This window comes from Falco naumanni, chromosome 3 (genome assembly GCF_017639655.2).
Source record: "Falco naumanni isolate bFalNau1 chromosome 3, bFalNau1.pat, whole genome shotgun sequence".
In the NCBI taxonomy this organism is placed as follows: Eukaryota; Metazoa; Chordata; class Aves; order Falconiformes; family Falconidae; genus Falco; species Falco naumanni.
Genome location: NC_054056.1, coordinates 104,438,252 through 104,459,450, shown reverse-complemented (window position 1 = coordinate 104,459,450; position 21,199 = coordinate 104,438,252). Strand labels below are relative to the sequence as shown.

Below are 21,199 nucleotides of genomic sequence, written 5' to 3'. Positions count from 1 at the left end.
AATGCATTCACTTGTAAAACTTGTTTCTGCTAATGTGAATCCAAACTCCACTTCTTCACAACTCTCTCCAAACCACAATCTCTGCTGCGCTCTCCAGAGCTTTGGTGTTTTTTTCACAGCAGCGGCATTGGTAACAGGTATGGCTATTGGCAGTCTATTTTGAAGTTCTGCATTGTGTTGTGAACCATTCTTGAAGAAGCTAGGGTTTACGCTCATTTACCCTAAACAGCTGGCATGTGCTGTTCTGCTGCGCTGTGCTTAAAATACCACACTTGCATGTGGTTTTTCCTTTTCCAGCAATCATGTCACATTGAGTGAGTGTGGAAGAAGCACAGGAAATAGAGAAAGAAGAGAAATGGAGAACTTTCCTAGCCCTTTGTACTCTTTAAACACAGGCCTTCTGGGAAGGCATGAGGGATAGTTTTGTTTGTTTCCCAATCCTGTGGTATTGCATTCAATCAATGTAGTGCTTTTCTAGCTACAGGAACGTGCAGGCAGGCAGCTTGAAAGGCTGTGTTCGAGGATTTGCAGTTCATTTCTAGCAAATGTGAGCCTTTTGCCTCTGGTTCATTTCTGTGTGCTCTATGATAAAGGAGAGCAGATGTCATCTGAGCTGGAGCCAGGTCCTCCTGGATCTTGTTACCGGAGAACTGGAACTTTGTTATTAGCAATTTAATTAATAATTAACAAGTTGGTACACGAATAACAGCATAACCCACAAGTTTGGAAGATGAAGAACACAAACACAGTGAAGGAAAATACCTAAAAAGGTTATCTTGTTCCAGGGTGCAATATTGCTAGCTAGCTGTGAGGGTTTGAGGTTTTTTGGTTTGTTTTTGTTTTTGGGGTTTTTTTCTCCCCTTAATCTCTGGGGCATGTGGAGAGTCCTTTTGCATTTGGTCAGTCCTCTCAAGCCTGTTTTGTTGTGTTCAAATCTCTTGTGTTGTCAGTAGTCCATTTACTATGCTGCCAGTTATGTCCTCTATATCTTGAGCATATTTGGAGTGAGACTTGCATAAAATCTGACCTAATAAAGCAGTTTTGTCATCTTTCTGGACGAGGATCAGCTTTCCTGCAGGTCTCCTGGATTTTTGTGAGGGTTGCAAGGAGCTCTTGAAACAAAGTGAAGTTGATGGTCTTCCATCGGGATTTTGCTTAGGGAGATTGACTTCCCATCAGGAGAGGGAACCAGAGTTACTGTTGCAAAAGATGTGCAGAAACAGGTAACTGTGGGGAGGTCACAGTTGCAGTTTACCTGTAGAGCCCTGGCCTACTTTCACTTAAATTGGGTCAGCCAGACCATAAACCATCAGAAATCTGGTACCGACCTGAGGTGTTTAGGGCTCTAGGGCCTGCTTATATAGAACAGACGTGTTCAGAAAATTGTAACTCACGTTTCCTGAACACTGGAACAGCTGTGTGGCCTGTATGTGCTTTCCAAACATGGAGGGAGATGGGACTAATGGGGTTGACACTGGATTGTGGAATCTCTGAAATTGCTGGTGTATCTCTTGGGAAGAGGCCTGCTTGGAGGACCAGTGAATCAGAAAGGGGTTTTGTTCGTTTTGGGGGCTTGGGATTTTTGTGTGTGTTTGGTGTTTCCACACCTCCACACCCCCCACACCCCCCCACACCCCCCGAAAGCTGAGATTTTTTTTCTTCTTTTCCATTTGCCCGAGAACTCCAAACCAGTCTGATGTCCAAGAAGTGGCTATTTTCTGTTTCAAGGGATGCTCATGCTCCTCAGATAAGAAATTCAGGAAGTGTTTGGTCAGGTTCCTAGATAAAAGTCCTGCATCCTTATTCTTAAAATATACATGCTCCATGGCAATAGCAGTGTCTGTAATTTATACACTAATGGGTGCAGTATAATGTGTTAGATTTGTTTTTCATGTTTGACTGCTTAATATTAGTTCATCAGGGGAAATCAGCTAGAAGGGGGATGGCTGTGCTCTTTTGAAATAGCACCTGTCCTGTGCAATTCGCAGTATGGAATTAGCGTGGCTGCCTCCAAGTCCATAGTGCTAACACAAAGCAAGGAAGGGATTAAGAAATGAAGGAGGGAAAAGGCTAAATTCAGATATAAAAGAGGATATTTTTTTGTGGCCTCTGCAAGTTCACAGTGGTATTCTTTATAAGCTTAAATGTTTTTGGCAATAATCAAATAGGCAGCAATGAGACACTGCTAATGTTTTGTTATCTGTATGCGTTTCAGGACTACAGTAGTAGCAGCTGCTGCCTTTTTGGATGCCTTTCAGAAAGTGGCTGACATGGCTACTAATACACGTGGTAAGCAGATGTGTCAATGTTGAGTTCTGTTAGAATGCTATGTGGTTTATACCATTTGTTGTAATAATAAAAAAATCTAACTTGTTACATTGACGAGCAGATCTGTGAGACATCTGTTAGATGGACGTGCACTTTGAAAAAGCGGCACGTGAAAAACGAAGTCGTCTTTTCTTTACTGAAAAAAAATGCTGGAAACCTGTAATTTAAATGTGTCATCAATCATGTGAACACTTCTTAATTACCATTTGAATTATATGTTGATGAATAATATTTTAGAAAGCAAGATTTACTGAAATCTGTATTCACTGATGCTTCTGTACCTTACGTAAATGTAAAAGGGTTGATATTCAGCTGGTTTAAATAAGTGTAGGGTTGCTGAAGATAGAGCGATACCAGCTGATGCTATGACCTTTGAGATCTGTGGATAATGATGATAGTAGCCTGTACTTAATGTTTGAGGAAAGTCTTTGCCTTGTCCTTCCTCTTTAATTCTGACGTTACTGGTCAAAATTAATTTTCCGGGGCTGTGGGCTTCTCTGAGCAACAGTCTAAGCTTGTTGGTGAGTATGGAGGCCGTAATAGTACAACTGGCAATCTTTTCTGGCCGCTGAGTAGGAAGGACAGAAAAGGCTGCTTCTCTCTGATGTTGGATGCCAGTGACGAAGGCATTGCATGCAGATGTCCCTGCAGCAGTAGGGCATTCCCCATGGTCACTGTGTCCCTGGGCTCTGTTGCTGAGAAGTAAATCCAAAGTGCATATATCACTGCTGAGTGAGTGGCTTTTGGTTACCTCTAATCTTAGAGGTTTTGTAACGTTTTTTTGAAAGTCCTAATGTGTCCTTGGCATTTGACGTGGAAAGTAAGAAAGTAATATTGCTAATGTGAAGAGTGCATATTTCCATTAGCAGTGTGCAAGCTCAGCCAGACTTCTGTTTCCCTCCATTTCTGGCTAAGAGGAGTAATAGCAGCTGCTGGAGCAAGTATCAAGCCATAGAATGACAAAAAGGAGCAATATTTTTTCCTTTTTTAAAGCTAATGTTTACGTTCTGATAAGTTCCTCATTACAAGGACAAGGGGGAATGGCTTTAAGCTGAAAGAGGGTAGATTTAGATGGGATATTAGGAAGAAATTCTTTACTGTGAGGGTGGTGAGGTGCTGGCACAGGTTACCTGGAGAAGTTGTGGATGCCCCATCCCTGGCAGTGTTCCAAGGCCAGGCTGGATGGGGCTCTGAGCAACCTGGTCTAGTGGAAGGTGTCCCTGCCCATGGCAGGGGGGTTGGAACTAGATGGTCTTTAAGGTCCCTTCCAACCTAAACCGTTCTATGATTGTATAAAATCATGGTTAATCTACTCACGCAAAATAATAAATGCTCCAGAAAGTAGAATAAACTAAGGGTAAGACCCAAGGCAGACCTTACCTTGGATTTCTGATGTGTCTTTCCTTTGAGCATGCTCTCTTCTTCCCTACCAAAATCCTTGGGACTTGTCTTCTGGCTGTGCTGGCAGGCTTATAGAACTTGCATTTAGATACCAGAACAAATGAAACTCTCCTACTCTGAAACAAAAATGGCTTGTGTGGGTTTTGAAGGGTATTTGCACTTTCTGCTGTGTTATTTGGATCATGTCCAACAAGCGTCGAGTCTTGTCTCTTATCTCTTCGAACACATCCTTTACAAAAGGAGCTCTGTAAATCCAGGCCTGCCAAATTTGTATAGCTCCTCTGTTCTGTCTTTCTGTCTTCCCTGATTGAAAGGATAGAAGGGAATTTTGTTTTTATTTTTAGAAAGTGATGTTCTGGGCAAAGAATCAAAATTCCAAGCTAGTTGGTGGTTCTGATCTGCCTCCCAACCCAACTTCTACTCATGCCCATTCGAGTATTTACATTTAGGTAGTCTATTGCCTTGAAGCATCTCTGAGGTTGCACATTGGTCCTATGACAAATACAAATCCTTTTAGATTGCTGTGGACAGGGATAAAAGCCTGACTTCACTGAAGTTGATGGCAAACCTCCCTATGACTTACTAGGGCATAACTTCATAAAATGTATTTTGCTGTTAGTATAAACAACTATATTCAGAAAACAAAACCAGACATTGTTTTTCTTCTCTGATGTGGGGATTTTAATGGGCTCCCAGTTTTCCCTTTGAGGAGTCATCTAACTTGGAACAATTCTTTGTTAAATTTTGCCTGTTACTTATCCAGCTTATAAAATCATATATTTGATAGTCTAATCAAACACCTGGCTATGCTTCACATTCTTTAGAAGGTTCTCAGTTAATCTAACTGGAGTCAGCAGAGGTCATGTTCAACTTCTGGGTATATGCGAGACTTGTGTAGCACTTTCCATGATAAAAGGCAGGGAGGGTTGGTATATTTTAAATCATAAGACTGGTTTATCATTGCACGAGCCAAATGCTTCTTCTGGGAACTATGTGGAAATGCTGATGCAGATGCCTGTTCTGGAGGGACAATATTAGTTTCTTGTAGGATGACTGAAGTGTTGTGAAGCTGGGTGCTGCATTTTGTTTGTAATTGCTTACAGTTTTAGAGAAAGTGGCCTTTTATTTTAAGACCCTCTGGTCTAGCTGATGAAAGCATTTTGGCAGTCAGCAGAAGAGCTCTCTGGCTACTCTTTAATCTGTTTGCATCAGCATTAGCTTTGAAAGAAGAAAAAGGGTTTTCATGGATGTACATGTCCACACACACGCGAGGAGCTAATTATCTTTGCAGACACCAAGTGCTCAAATATGAGAGCTTATTTCCATGAACTCCAGTCATTATTCCAGCTGATATCTCTCTCTACTTTGTGTGCCATTACTGCTGTTCCCAAACATTGGCTTTTTCCCTTCTGATGCATCTGTCTTTCTATGTCATTTACTTGCTTCCGATTTTGTGACGGTAATGATGTTTATCTTCACATTACTACTCGGAGCTCAGATAGAGGGAGCTCTGCCTGAGGTAAAACCTGTGATAGTTGGATGAGTCGGAAAACCTGTACTTTGTATTTTCTTCAATTTGTAGCTTCTGAAGTAGGAAAAAACCCTGAATGTGAAGTACCTGGTGTTTTGTGGTGATTCAGTAGACAAATAAATTTCCCAGCCAGCTCATGTCAGCTTTTGCTTCTCATCTTTGCTCCCTCTCCATTTACATATGTATCAACCCAAAGTTTAGTGTCTCTTTTTTCCCCCCAGTTCAGTTCAGTTTCCTCAGTTCAATGCTTTTTGATTGCAGCCTGACAAGGAAGAAGATGGGGAAAGTAGTTCTGATGCATCTGTCACCAAAGACTTTATTGGTTTTATTTCCGTGGCTCTGATAATCTGAAAAACATCATTTGGATGGGAGACTGTCAAGTTATATTGCTAATTCTCTAATAATGCTAGGTATATAGCAGTATGTGCTGGTTTTTGCTGGTACCAGAGATTTTTAAAAACCAAAATTCCTTCAGATGTTTTGACTGTTGAGCTCTGACAAGATACAAACTGCTAGATAGATGTGTATATTATTCAAGCTACATCTGTTCAGCATACAGCTTGGCAGAACTTGATAGTCTGCAGTGGAATCTGGTGGTATTTCTCACTATGATTGTTAAACAGAATGCTCAAAAAATATTAAATAGGTACTTCAGGATAACTTCACTTGGATTTAAAGGTTCTTTTGGGGAGGGTGTGCTTGTGACTTTTAGTTTGAATTTTTCTCATATGGCTTAAGTCTTTCAATATCTGAAATTTTGAATGTTTTTATCTGCATTAGTTCTTAACTGAAGCCTGAAAGATATTTAAGCCTGATTTCCTTGAACAGCTGTTTACCTGATTTTGTGCATTAAAAAAATATTCTCTTACGAAAGCAAGAACTGTGCATCCCAAATATAAACATACATAACATATAAACATATTGTACGTTGGGTTTGAGCGATATTTAAAAGGTTGTTTATAAATTGCTTTTCTCTTTGCTAGTATTCATCTGTCTCTTTTGCATGTGAATGTCTTTTGTAGATAAGTGCTAGAATTCAGGAACTTGAAAAAAGTAGGTGAGAAGAGTAACTATCCTTGTGTTATGAGGGAGATTAATGTGAAGAGATGCACACTTCTTCTGTATCTACTAATGCACCATCAGCAGCTTCGGTAGAAAAAAAAATCTCTGCCCCAATCTTACCTACCTGCATCTTCACAGATATAAATTACAATTTATGGAAAGATGATCTAAAAGCTTTGATTCACCCTGAAGCTTAAAATTGATTTTCAAAGTGAGATTATTTAATGAGGCAGCTGATATTCAGTCTGTGGTTTTTTTGGTTTTATTCATATTGAAGGTTTTACATATACATAGTTGTGTTTGATATTAGCAAATTACTTACACCGAAACGTATCTTGAAGTGATTTATCACGTGGCTTTCTCTGGCCAGTTGGATTCCATGGATTGTTATGCTGTTTCAAGCTGCCTCATTTCAACTTGGCAAGTGCTACTAAAGGTATGTTTTCCCTGAGTTTGGCAATTTTGACTTTTGTCATGCTGGTTGGTGCTATTTACTTTTTCCATCTCTTTCATTTTACAGATGTCTGAGAGGACTTTAAGGCAATGCAGAGCTACCAATAAGAGTTGCAGGCAATACCGGTTGAGGGTGCCTGTTGGGCAGAGAGGATCTGAGGTCGGGGAGGGAAGAGCTGTGGATGGTCAGCCAGCTACAAGGGTGCACTAATCACACCTGGAAGCAAAACTCAGCCTGAGCCTGTATGGCATGCAGCAGTGACAGGGTACCAAAACCAGCATAGCTGTCCTAATGTAGCCTTTTGAGGGGCAGAGCAGGGTGTATCAGCCTGGAACAGGTGCTGCATTAAGGTATCTTACTTTTTTCAGGCCCCATTAAACTTACCAACATGCAGAAATGTAAATATAGTTTAATGCTTCTAGTTACAAAATTAAATCTGATTGATATTTGTGAGCATCTGCCTCTGGTAGCTCTTGTACTGCAGTATTCAGTGATGCTCTTACACTTAATAAAACTGCTTAAAAATAGTACCTTTGCTGCATATTTGTGTTCCTGGGCAGACTCTGCATCCGTGTTGCTCCAGATATTGTGTAGCGTATACCTTCAGGTAGTCCTTACTCTGGGTGTTTCATTGTCATCTTAGCCAGGATATAAATGGTATGTATTGAAGTGTTTTTTCCAAGGTGACAAGCTGCATGAAGTGTTGCAGTGCTGGAATTAGCATCAGTTATCTCCCAAGTAAGTGTGCTTAGGCGTTCTGAACCAGTGTCTTGCTCACTGCAAATAAGGTACAGTGTGACCCCAGGGATAAATCCTTGGTGCCACAGGAAAATGCTATGGACAGCACTGAAAGGTGTTTTTTTTATTTATTTATTGTCATGGGCTGGGGGAAGGGGAGCCTGAGGTAGGGAAGGACACCACAGTCTATAGGAGTAGACCTAAACTCTGTGTAATGTTTTGGAAATAAATTCCTATGCTCCTGGCTGTGGACTGGGGAGCTGTAGTGATGATCTATGCATAATTTCAGAGTGAAAACAAAGCAGGGCACAAGAGGAAAGGAGTTCTCATTGTCCAATTCTTTTGTCTTTCTGACTCCTCTTTAACTTCAGATGCTCTACTCAAATAACAAAACCTTTGTTTGAGCTTCCTGTCAGTTAAGATAAGACTTTGTAATAAACACTTACTCCTCCCATGGAGTCTTTGAAGTAAAATAATACAGTCCAGGCTTTTTCTTTGTGGATTTTCAAATATAAAATAATCAGGAAGAAAATTATTTAAATGAGCCATTCAGTCTTCCATTATACTTGCATGAAGATGATGCAAAACACAGGACCAATTCAGAATCGTTGGCACATAATTTTGAAGCTGGATGCATATTACACATCTGTTGCATTTTGAGAAGTGAGACTTGGAAATGCTGCTTACAAGTGCTAAAACTACAAAACACATATATAATGGGCAGCACTATGTTATTCTCTGTTTTCATGTTCCCCTCTTTCTCTAGACAAGTAGCAAAGGTCAGTCCATGCCTTTCAAAAGGTGTGGCACACTGAGAACTGCTGCTGATGTCAGCCCGTTTGGCTGGAGAGTCAGAATAGGACGAACATCTTATATGCCCTAACACAGGGAAAGTGGTTTGGTTATTAATGGCTAGATTTTATATTTAGGGGATTAAAAGGGCTGCTCTGCAGGTAAAACATTCCATTGCCTTTTCTTTGGGTGAGAGCGTGCATTGCAGCATAAAGAAATTTTATTTGTTTGGGGCTTTTTGTTCCTTGTGGTCAAGACGAAATTCAGCTCAGGGTCGTTGGCAACATTTGTGCTCCTTTGATTTTTCTACCTAAGGAGAAATTTTCAGGGCAGTAGATAAAAATAATTGCTATAATAACTTATGTAGTCAGCTACCGCTTGATACAGTGCACAGTGTGATGCATAAGCAGAGTTTGTAATTTGCCCTACAACCTAGTATTTTATTTTTTTTTTGAGCTTGAGGTGTTTTGCTAAGGGACTGAAGTGTGGTTAGAAAAGGGGTAGAACTGCCAGGTGATTGTGTATGCTAACAAAGAGAAAATTTGAATGCAATGCTAAAGTCTGTGAAGGAGAAAAATAAAAGGATGAGGGGGGAGGAAACCAATAAGCCGCTTTAATACTTCATCCAAGGAGTGGGCAGGCTGCCTTTTTTTTTTTTTTTTGTTTTCCCCTACATGTCTGAATGTAAATCCACTCAGTATCATCTGAATCAGAAGTCTTTGGGAGTGTGGGGAGGGGGAAGAGCACAGGGTTAACTTTTCGTATACTCAGTCTTAGTTGAAGTTCTTCCTCTCCCCTTCCTTACACAGCTGTGTTGCTTTCAGTAGGGTAGAATATCAAGGCCTCATTTTTTCTGCAGGCTTGGGATGGATGGATTGATGATTGTTCCTGACTGCCTGATGACTTTATCTCTGTGGGCATCTTCATGCAGAGCACCTACACTTCAATGACTAGATACTGGTTTTGTAGCTCCAAAGAGTTTTCTCAGCCTTAGCTATGGAACCAAACTTGCGATGTCTTAAATGTCCAGTTGGGGAAATAGAGGATAAACCATAAATAGCTCTGAGAATTTCCTTCAGATAATTTATTAGGTTAGAAGCAAAGATGCAAAAGTATCCTTTGGATAATGGGATGTGGATTTGAAAATGGAGGCTGAGGTTTTGGCTGGCGGTTGGTTTTCCCAGTGTAGCACATGTTCCTGTGGTGGGAGATCCCCTTTCAGGCTAATTCAGTCAGCCTTTTGATGTGATAAATTGCTAGTTGGCACATAGCAACAATTCTATAGTAACCACAACAAGAGAGCTGTTGCAGCTTTTATTTTATTTTTTTTTAATGTCGCCAGTCGGATAGTAAAGGTAGCAGAAGATCTGTTTCCATTGCGCTTTATTTAGTATGTTTGCCATGTAAACCAAAAGGGAGCTAGTGTGTTTTGTGGGAGGAGAATTAAAAAAGCAGTTCAGACTAAGCTAGGTTTCTGTAAAGTAGGGTAATGCTTCTTGCCTTGTGGACCTTGCCGTAACATACTGTGGAAGCAGCAGAGCACTTGCTTTGCTTCTGCTGCCTCATTCCTTGTGCCTTAGAGCTGTCTGGAAGTGCAGGTTCGGTGGTTGTCCTCTTGTTGGTCACCTCAGAGGAAGCTTCCAAGAAGAGATGTGTTGGTGAAGGATCAGGTTGGTGATGTCCGCTGGCTTCATGCAAACTCACCAGACCTCTAGGGAGACAAGCATGGACCTCGCCAGAGTCAAGGCAGTTACCTCAGCCTCACTGCACCCTAGATCCCATGAGCCGCTTGTGGCATTTCTTTATATCAGCAAGGCAATTTGTGTGAAGTCTGTGGTATAAAAAAAATGTACTTTGACTTGGGATGTCTTCTCCAACTCCCTGAGTCTATTCCAGCCCTGGCTGGACAGAAATTATTTTTGTTTCTAATTATGTAAGAGGTATACAAAAAGTGAAATAACAAGCTCCAGAAGACTTAATATTGAGTGGAGCGTCCAGAACAATGGAGCTCTGTCTAATCATTAACAAAAGCATTAACAAAAGTCATTAACAGAATCATCAGTGGCATTTGCATTGACTAACAGGGGTTTTTTTTTTGCTTTCCATAATGCAGTCTGCCTCCCAGAAGGATGCTCCTCCATGTGCTTTTGGAGGTGTCAGGACAGTAGATTGTATATGTTTGTTCTGCGTGTGTCCATGCAAACTAGCGTTCCTACTGCCAGGTGATTTATTTGGTGATACGATTCATCTGATGTTTGCATACTTGCTGCTTCCAGGGAAGCAGTGCATGGTCATGGTAATAATGAGGTCTTGCTTATAAATAGACCGGCTTCCTTCATTTTCTTGTCCTTCTGTTTGCTCGATGATTTGTCAGGTGTTGCCAGCACAAATGTTTGTCCCTGTTGCTGTGCAAGCTGTTCACCCCTTCCCTCCTCCCCTATGTGTTAGTTTTCGTTGGTGTAGCAGTTCCCTGATCTTCCCTGGTTGAGGTAGCAAAACTTACACTGTTTGGACACTATGGGCTCATTTAGAGAGGTGGGGAAGAGTCCCTGCCGGTTCTTGCATTTCGCTGGAAAATTAGCATCTGTCTAGGACAAGAAGTTCATTGTGCTGCGTGTCTTCCTCTTCCGCTCCCACGCCTGATGAAGTCCAACCTGTAGAACTACTTCTGAAAAGTTAAAATAATATGATTACGACACTGTTTCACTTCAGGGCTCAGAGCCCTCCTCTTGGCTTTGTGCTTTCTACAGCGGTTTTTCCTACAAACTAATCCGTGACCTGCCCTCCATTTGTGTTGCTTTTTTGGACAGGGTGGAGAAGGAAAGGAAGATGGGCTGTTTCCAAAGGAGCTCTGGGTTGTGACCTGACAGTACTTCCTTTAAAATGTTGGGACGTGGTGTACTTAAATTTATATATGCTTAGATCTTTCTACTGCTTTGCAATTTTTGCTTTTGTTATTGTTTTCACCCGGGTTTTCTTGCATGTAAAAATGTGTATGTTTTCTAATCTAATGAAGGCATTGAAAAGTGCTGCAACCTTTGCAGCAGCTATCCCAACACAGGCTGTGTGGAAACCACTTCAGGACTAATAGCAATGGCAATTGTGTGTGTGGGAGGGGAGGAGCGCACGTTCATCTGCAGCGTGCGTGGTGGTGTCATGGGGTAGAGAGGTCTGGGTTTGTACAATCAACCCCTGCAATTGTTGTGAGATTCTCCTCTCCTGCAGCACTTATTACTATGTAAAATTGAAATCTGCATGATTTCCTGCTGTGAGCGCCTGTGCCAAGGGACTGGTTTCTATAGTAACTAATATCAAGGAGCTGGCTGGGACTTCACTTCGGAGCTGTATTTTGCAGTTCGATGCAATCCTGTATGAGTATTTGATTGATGACAAACAAGAAGTTGGAGGTTGTGGCTGCCACTGCTACAGTAGTAGTGCTGTGCACCTCTGCATGTACACTGAGGTCTAAAAATAGGTATTTTGCAAAATGGAATTGGAGGTGAGGTGGGGTGGCTGTCTTTTTTTCTCTCTCTTTCCACACCCCCCCTAAGGGAGAGCTGCTGAATTGAAGTACTGAAGAATATGCCACAGACCATTTGTTCTGGAGTCACTTCAGGCTACCCCAGAGTGAAACATAAACCTAGGAACTGGGTCCATTTTCTCCCCAGAGTAACAGGCATTGCTGTTGCCACTATTCTGTTTTGAAGCAGAGCTGGTGTTCGTTCTGCAGAGCATAATAAATAGCACTGTTAATGCAGTTTCATCTGCAGGACCAGCTTTTACCCTTACTTAGGCCCAGGTACACCTACTAAATGTATTTATTTTGTGGGGTTGAACAGGGAAGGGGATGGAGAGAGTTGAAGCTTGGCTTGTAGATTTTGGGCTTTCAGGGTGCCAGGCAGTATGGAAAGCCTGGTTTGCAGGTAGTCTAGAAAGGCATAGTGGGGTCAGGTGCATGAAAATGAGACTTAAATCTTCATTTAGGATCACTTTCAGACTAAAACTTGCATCGAGTGATGGAGATGGGGAAGGAATGCAGAACCAGAGTCCAGAGACCTCCTCTAAGTACAGAAATTGGACCTAGTCAGGCAGCAATAGTTGCGGTCTCCCCACCTGCCCTGAGTAGTTCCCCAGACCAGTATTGAAGCCAAGCTTAAACTGTAAAGTAAGCTTATAGCGTTGATGAAACAGTCTGAAGTGTGAAGATGTCTTTGTGTATGATTGAAGGTCAGTTTTTGTGGCTGTGCTAGAAATGGAGGTGTGTATGAGCATGTGTTCTCTGCACTTCTCTCCCAAAGCCCTCTCCCCCAAAAAGGGAAGCATCTTCGAGGAGAGGGGGTTGTTGTATGTCTTCTGCATCTATAGACATGCACACATGTGTGCATGCACATGCCTGGTTAAGTGAGAAGTGCTGTTGGCTCAGCCAGCTCAAGGGGAGCCTTGACGTGGCCACCCCAAGAGCAGCCTCGTATTCGTTTGGTATTTGGGGATGCTGAAGGGGGCTGAGGAAGAAGTGGATGGAGGACAAAGAGGAGCTGCATGTGTTGTGCTGAGGATAGTTGGGCGACATCAGGTACATGTTCATAAAGAAACGAGGCTTTATTTTAAAAAAATACATTGTTCAGACAGGTAATCTTTTATATTCACTGTTTACATACGCAAGTCCATAGTAAAAAGTATTGCAGTGATGAAAAACAATGTTTTTCATTATCAAGCCAGTTGCATCAAGAGAGTAATGATGCATTTGAATAATCTTAAAATAATTTGATACTGAGATATGACTAGATTAACAGTTTGAGATGCAGGATTGGAAACTACCATTCAAGAATATAATAATTGATATTGTGGAGAAAACATCTTCACCTGCATACTTGTGTAGAAGTAAAAAAATCTCCCTTTCTTGCAGGCAGGTACTGTGTGAATGCTGAAATAATGTCTTAGAATAAGAATTTATGTTTACACAATATAGCAATGCAGGTCTGGAACACTGAGTTGTTACAAATAAATGAAATCCAGAGTACATTTAGTAAATACATAAATGCATATTGTGATGGATTATCCCTGGTTTTAATGCTTGTTCATTTTCTGCTAGTTTGCAGAATCACGGAGTCCAGTAGAGCACATTTCCTTTTGATGCTGTTGTGAATGTGTATTCATTTTAAATCTAGGTTATCTTGCGTGGAGAATAGCAGCTCAGTGTGAGCGTTAGTCACTTTGGCTCAAAGGTAAAGAGTTCACGTGTAGCAACTGTAGAGGCAGGAGCCTTGGTTATGAATATAGTCAAGGGAATGAGCTATTAAGCTGAAATTTAGCTCGCTGCTGGGGAAATGAGTGCTGTCACTGGGTATGTACCGTGGATGCAAAGCCCTCTCCAGACTGCACACTTCAAATGCACCATGTGCATTCAGGGTGGATAATTGATTTAGACTAACGGATTTTAATCTTTCATCGTAAACTTGAGGCTGACCTTAGTAGGAGTTATAAACTCCATGTTTCTCAGCTGCATTTTAACAAGGGGTTTAGCTATTCTCTCTGAAGCCGCTGTTTTCAGAGACTGTTCTTCACAATGTATTTTATTTGTTTAATTTAACATAGCTTCCAAAATAGAGTGGGAGAAAAAGCCTGGTGCATGCTCCCAACTAGGGTGGAAGTGCTGATGTTATTGTAGGGTGATTTTATGCACTGCACAACTGAGCTTAATGTTCAGAGTATTCTAAAATAAAATATTTTAAAACAAATGTACATGATAAATAAAGCTTTCTTGTGAAGGCTTTGTGTTAGTTAATGGGTTCTCTCACAGGAAAAAAGCTGATGCCTTCAAAAGTGTGTGCATCTGCCCATCATGAATATTGCCAAGGGATTTTTGAACCGGAGTGGCAAGAAGTTTGTCCTGTGGTTTGTGAAGAGGTTGGTTAATGAAGGCTAAAGTGTGGTCAGGTTAAAAAGTATAACTATTCAGTGTCCTTTCCAAAGCTCCCTATATCTAATGTACTATTTTTACTGTTGCCTATTCAGTTGAAAATGATCAGAATTTCCACTTCTCTAGATTTTGGGTTTTGAGGTCATGATCGTCATGGATAAAGCAACGTATGTTTTAGCATTAATGCTTAACTTTTGTTTCCTTCAAGTTAGTTCCAGTTTGGCTTGAAGTTATTTTCATGTGTGATTTTTTTTTTTTTTTAATTTGTCAAAAGAAAGAAGTTGGACTCAAAAACTGTGCCCTTTAGATCTCCCCAGAAGCTGAAGGATGCATGAATAGCTTTCTTCTCTTTTTTTCTTTAAAAGAAAAGTTCTGTTAGGTGAAACACATTCAGCATGTAAAAAGCTTGTCATGAGCAATGGGAGTAAACATTAAACATTAATGATGCAGCTTTAAGTTGCATGGAAACAAACTGGGGCAAGTCAGTTCATTTTACCTTTGATTCACTGCTTCCAACAGTTATAAAGAGGAAAGGTTGAAAGGACACAAGGCAAAGATGTGTCTTTTCCTTTAGCTCCTTCTTGTAATGACATATTTTATCCCAAACAATAGGTTCAGTATGTAGATGCACAGAATTTATGATTTCCAAGTATAACTTGAATTTTTGATGTGTTGGGGTTTTTTTAAAGCAAGCAATGCAATAACAGCAATTTACATAATTCCAATGATTTCTTGTTGAAGGGAGATTTAGTTGTAGTTAAAGGGAGAATAAAATAAAGACTTCCAAGAATAGTCCCAGATTGTAGAGATTTGAATGTCCCCTGGGATGGAGGTGTGAAGTGGTAGTTTAACCACAGGACTTGAATGTCAAACATTGCCAGGCGCATCTGGTTTTTATGACCTATTTATAGCAATGAGAATTTCTTCTGGTCTTAATAGCTACAAAGTTTGTGCAAGTTACTGATTTACATGGCATCTCACACTAGATCTCCAAAACAAGTAACTCATGCAAAGTGGCTACATTAGAAATGTAAAGTTTGGAATTCCTATAGTCTAATTTCCTCAGTAATGTTTAGGAACCTTGATATGCTACTTTGTGTGCCTGGAACTACCCCAAAGTGTTACTGAGGCTGAACAGGTGGATACCTCTTCACAGAACCTTGGGGGGCAACAACTAGTTTTTTACACACACACACACACACACACTTTTTTTAAAATTTTTATTTTTTGTCTGCAAGAAGTCTGAGGTAACATTTTCCAGTGATTTGTGGGTCTGTCTAGATTTCTCTGTCTGGTTAAGTTAGTTCTGCCTTGCAGACGGAAGTGCTTGTTTTTACTGGAAAGAGACTTACCTGTGGTTTTTTGTTTTCAACTTCTGTGGGTTTCCATGCTTTTCCCTTTCTTTCTGTGGCACTAAATGTTGCCTGCAGCATTTTCAGCATATTTGCATTAAGTTGGATGACACAGAATTATGTAACTTGAAGAACAGCTTGGTTTTGCAAGAGGACTGGTAGACATGAACAAGATGCAGTATTTTTGATTATTTTTTTAATGGAGTTAGGCATAGCTGCAGTTTTGTTAATCTTTCTTACTCCCTAAAAAACTCAAGTACTCTTCTTACAACACTTACAGACCTTTCTCAGTGGTTGTATAGGAAGGATTAAGGCAGACAAACTTGTTTCTGCCACGTAAAGCAGGTGTCAGACTAGACAATCCTGAAAGCCTTGTTTTGAAGGCTCCACTTCCCTGGCCGTATTCATTCAGGTTTTAATTACACTATATTAAAATTTCTTAAATGCACTATATTTGGACAAAGACCTTTCCATGCAGCAATGAACACTTCACTTGTAGTAATTTACCTCCTCTTTTGTTTTCTGCTCATGTACTGTAGATTTCAATTCTGTAGGTAGAGCTGCAACTCTTTTCAGGATATTTAAAAAAGGTCTACAGGGAGTTTGCTTTGTGGGAGGAGTTGTCAAAGCCATCTCACTAGTTTAAGCTATGATGAAAACCATTTTAATATTTTTATAAGGCTATTTTTAGACTCAGTTATGCTGGAGGAAGAGTAGGAGTAGAGTTGCTTTGGCAGAAACGTGAGGAGCAGAATCCCTAGGTTGGATAGATATGTTCCTAATATAGCATCAGTTAATTAAATCTGTTTGGGGAGGTTTCTGTGGGAGCGCTAACCAGTGATGGCCTTGTACGATTTAAATATCGTTGAGCCACCTCCGAATGGTCAACTGGACAGGTAGATCTTGGAGAAAAAGTAGTTTCCAAGTTTAAAAAAAAAAAGTGCCTCTTGGGTTATCCTTATTAATAGATATCTAGATTTATAACTGAGATTTTTTTTTTTAAGCATTAAGGGTGAAACATGATTAGAGGGTAAGTTATTCACTCCATTTACGGCAAGTTCTGGCCAGTTGATGAGCAAACTGTGCTTTGATAATTAGGGGTGAGTGAATGAATGGTGGCAGACCCATGACTGCCATTTTTGGGTTCACATATGGAAAGCATCAGGCCAGGAAGTCCCTCAGGCTCCTTGTCTCCCTACCTTTTTGTTTCTTAGCCAACTGAATGCCTCCCTGTCTGCAGACAAAGCAGCCAGTCTGGCTTCACCTCTTTTCCCTGGTCATCTGCTTCGCCTTGGTTTTGAAATATGTATGGCTGCAACGATGTGATGTTGACCACAAAAGTAAAACCCAGCTTTGATTTGAGATTCATCTTGCAGTGGCTGGTCTTAGTCTGCTGAAGAAACTACCAAATTTTCAAAGCACTGAAGTGATTCACAGCGCATTTTCTTTTTAGGGACCAGAAGGACCATTAGATCATCTAACCTGATTATCTCTGGAAGACTGGTCCAAGCTTAGTCTAGCACAGCTGGATGCAGCCATGGCTGCAGCCCTCCAGCAGAGAGAGGCGTGAGAATGAGCAGTTTCTTGGGAGTTGCAGATGCCCTGGAAAATGCTCTGGCTGCATCTTTTCTGTATAAAAATACATGTAAAAAACTTTTAACTGAACTAGTACCTGCAAGAAGCCTTGCTTGGATTACCTTCCTTGACTTGAGTCCTGAAAGAAATAAAGACATTGGGTTTGGTGTTGTCTATCATCTGTGGATTTTGCATAAAATTTACAGATGGGAGAGATCTTGCTACATCTCAGAGAGGGCAGGAAAACATACTGCCTTCTATAATATGTGAATCTCATGGTGTTCATGACAACAGCTGTGCCAAGCCATGGCCTGGAATGAAATGTCATGGCCAGGAATAAGTAACGTGTCATGGAGAGAGCTGGTAATTCCCATTTTGCTGTGGTTAGCTGCAAGAGTCTAAATAAAGCTGCAGTGAAGAGGTCTGCTTTTGTCCTTGTAGGGCTCGTGACACCCTGTTGAGCCCAGAGCTCCTGTGTTTACGCTGGTGTAGGTGACCATCAGGTTCTTTTCAGAATTGTCAATTTTTATATGCTTTCTTTTTTTTCCCCCCCCTCCCTCTGTCGGACTGAGATTCAAAAATAACTCACCCCTTCCCACTCCTACAGCAAATGATCTTGACCGAACTGCCTGAAGATGACCTCTTTCTGTGGTAAAAGCAGGGCTACATGGGTGGGAGCAGAGCCAAGAGTGGAGGCTTGCATCTTGATTTCCTATGGACTGACTTCCGTAACGAAATAGATGGTGGCAGCGGGTCACTTAACGCTTGCATATTTTGCAGCTTTTGTCTGTGCTGGGATGAGAGGAGACAAAAAGCACAGCTGCAGCAGGGGTCATGGAAGTTGCAGGTGTGAGGTTGGCTGCAGGATGCCAAACTGCCATCTGTGGTGATGCTTTGTGATATGTTATTTTGCAGTCCGCTTGCCTAGAAATGAGAGCAGGAATATAAAATAACAGTAACTGAAGATAGCTTTTTTCCAGTTTCTACTGCCTTGCTGTTTAGCCAGAAGTCTGTGAAAATGTAAGAGTTGAAATGGCATCAGGCTTAAAGGATGAATGTAGTCTGTTCAGTAGTCTGTTCAATCTTTCGGGTACTTTTTCCTGTGTTGCTTTAAGCATGTCCATCCTCTGCTGTCTAGAAGATGGGGAGAAAAAGAAGGGTTGCAAGTGTTATTCGCTTAAAATTGTACGAAGAGGAGAAAAGTGGCATCATATTGCTTTGCTTATTTATGTTGTTAGTACACATTGTTGTGCCTATGTGCTGACACTTTAAATAAGTAGGGTAAGTAACCTCAAGCATTTTTTTTTTAAAAGTATGATGGTTGCCATAATTAAGTCAGTGATGTCCTGTATACATTTTAAATTCCTAGTTCTTGTATGCTGTTAAATTTTTCTGTCTGGTATGCAGCATGCCTGCTTGTTTACAAAATGCCTTAGAGCTGCGTGGATTCCCTCATACTGTGTGCAGAGTGGTTTGTAACACTGTTAGGCGTGTGTTGTTCTGAGCAGAGAGATGTACTTGGAGCCACGCTTTGGACTGCACAAATAATAGTTTCCAGGAACGGTCATGAGGATCAGTAGAAAGAACTTTGAAGAGTGTGTGGATGCAGCAGGATCTTTGGCTGAAGGGAAGCCCTTTTCTGGCGGCTGGGGTAATGCAGGCTACTCCAAAACCCAGAGCCTGAGCAGCTATTTTCCCAAAAGGCATCCTGAAATAACAGAGAGGGGGAGTCTGAGCATGCTGTCTTTCCTCTCTTTTTTTCCTCCTTATTTGCACTACAAGAAGGATCTAGGCACCGAGGGAACTAGCTTTCTTTTCAAGTTGGAGAGATTTGCATAGGGCAAATTACGTTCACTGGTGTCTACTTTTGAGATGCTTCCTTTTGGAAGTAGAGGCTTTAAGCAGCTTTAAGACCAGTAATACAGCATAGTGCATTACTGACTGTATGTGTCATTCTCATCTAGAGAGAAAGTGTGCTTATTATGGTTCAGCAATTTCTTTTTCTAAATTGAGAGAAATGAGATGGTGGTCTCTATTCAGCCCGGGGGGGGGGGAGGGGTCGGGGGAGAGGAAATACCGCTTTGTGTATGTGCAAATTGAAATTTCAACTATCTGCATAAAAGCGATGGGCACTTACAATATAAACAAGTTACTATCTCAGTATCTGTTCGTGGAGTTGATTGACTAGCCTTTTCATAATGACAAAATTTACATATTTATGGGGTGGTCTTAGAGTTTGGGCATTTTTTTAATTGAATTAAATTGAATTATGTCGACTGCTGCTAGATGGTTTGTCTTTTTATAGAGGGTGAGAGATTTTCTGTTTAAGAAGACTCAAAAGAATTAACAGATCATTTGGCAACAGATGTCCTGCAGCTTGTAACATGCAATTTTGATTTGCACTCCAGACCACTTCAATTGGATGTGTCCACTCTATCTGGAGAAAAAAGCCTTAGACCTCACAGATTTTGCTTGTGCTTTTATGCAGCTGCCAGACTGGCAAGGAATATTTTTATTATATCACATTTGAAATAGTATCTTAAGGCTACTTTCTTGTGCTGCACATCTAGTATTCTCGGTTAAGCTCTTTAGAGCCTGTCTTACAGTGGCATCATATTTTTGATGCTAAAACAGTAATTACTTCAACTGCTACATCTCTGGTCTGTATCCAGTTCCTGTGACCTGTACCATTAGTCTGTACAACAGCCTGTGACCTTCATGTGTCTTACATTGTACATTCACAATGGGTTGTAAAACTGCAGGTGGTATGACCTGCCATCACCTGCTGTAAAGGGACTGGAAATGAGCTATTCTAAGGGTTCTTTGAAAGGATGTATTGCTCCTGCAAGTTAGCTGATGGAAATGACTGGTGTGGTGCCTTAATGGATATGCTGGATTAATTACTGTGAAAGGCAGGAAGAAAATGGGCACTGAGACAGTATGTAAAACATGGAGAATCCCAGCATACCTGTAACCCAGCTGGACCATCACCTTTCTCCATGAGCAAGGTTTGTGGTGACAAATAGAAAGTATGGCCTTCCTGCAGAATTTGCTTCTTTTGGCATGCTGGACCCTTTTGGCAGTAAGTGGTGGTTAGAGGAGCTTTTTCTACCTGCTGGTTGGCTGAAGATGGAGTTGCACAGATTTACAGAGGTTAATAGTTAACAGTGTTTTTAATGAACTTTCTGGTTTCAAGACCTTTTGAAACAGCGCCTGCATGCTCAGCACTGTGTAGGTGGCTGGGCTTGCCTTAAAACAAGAGCATCAGCAGGTGATACTTTCTTCATGGTACCATCAGAGTAACAGCTTGAGAACCCCTAGCTCTTCTAATTCCCGCCACATGTACCACAGAAGTAACTGAAAATGTAAGGATTTAGTCTTGGAGCACAATTTCTTTTATTCTTGATACTTAATTTCTTTCTAAAAGCAACAGTTTTATTTAGGTTAAGGTAATATAAAATCCCAGTCTTGCAGTTTTTGAGTAGATCTTACCAGTACAGGTATCTCTAATAGCTCAGACATGTTTCATGCAAATTAAAAAATACAGGGACCTGTTTATAAACATCCAGAGCAGGTTTATGGTGTGGACACTGACTGAGGCTACTTGTTCACTGCAAGAGTGGACTGGATATTTAGCTCTTAATTCTGATGAATAGGGTTTTTCTTAGTTAACCTCATTTAAATGGAAGTGGGAGAGTGGGGGAGGAAAAAGAAATGGGAGGGAGTGTTCACATTTGTGGAGGCAATTTTTTTTTTTTAACTAAACGTTACCTGCTGTAAATCGTACACTGTAACACACACAGCATTAAAGTATGAGGTGGATTTTTGTAGCTGCTGGAATAAACATGTCTGTGACCCTTTGATAATAAGTTGCATGTCTAAATTTAGCACTTTGTAGTTAAGGAACCTCCCTTGTTAATTTGTACCACTGGCTGGAATACGGGCAGTGCACTGAGAATTTATCCCTTAAATTTTGGCAGTTCTGTTTATGATTACCTGATGCTGTGTGACATTCTGTAGAAGACTCAAATGAAATCAGGATGGCT

The 21,199-nt window shown here is 40.9% G+C and overlaps 1 protein-coding gene across 20 annotated transcripts in view; it reads left to right on the top strand.

The window, feature by feature from the left end:
- The window catches only part of MTSS1 (MTSS I-BAR domain containing 1), a 127,037-nt gene that overhangs the window by 17,475 nt on the left and 88,363 nt on the right, over window positions 1-21,199 (top strand). For 11 of the 20 annotated variants that reach the window (XM_040587557.1, XM_040587556.1, XM_040587555.1 and 8 more), the window contains exon 3: window positions 2,216-2,289. In XM_040587557.1, the coding sequence (XP_040443491.1) occupies window positions 2,216-2,289 (74 nt within the window). Of the gene's footprint in view, window positions 1-2,215; window positions 2,290-6,692; window positions 6,759-21,199 lie in introns of all 20 variants that reach the window. The other 9 variants (XM_040587551.1, XM_040587553.1, XM_040587558.1 and 6 more) reach the window with 1 other exon arrangement.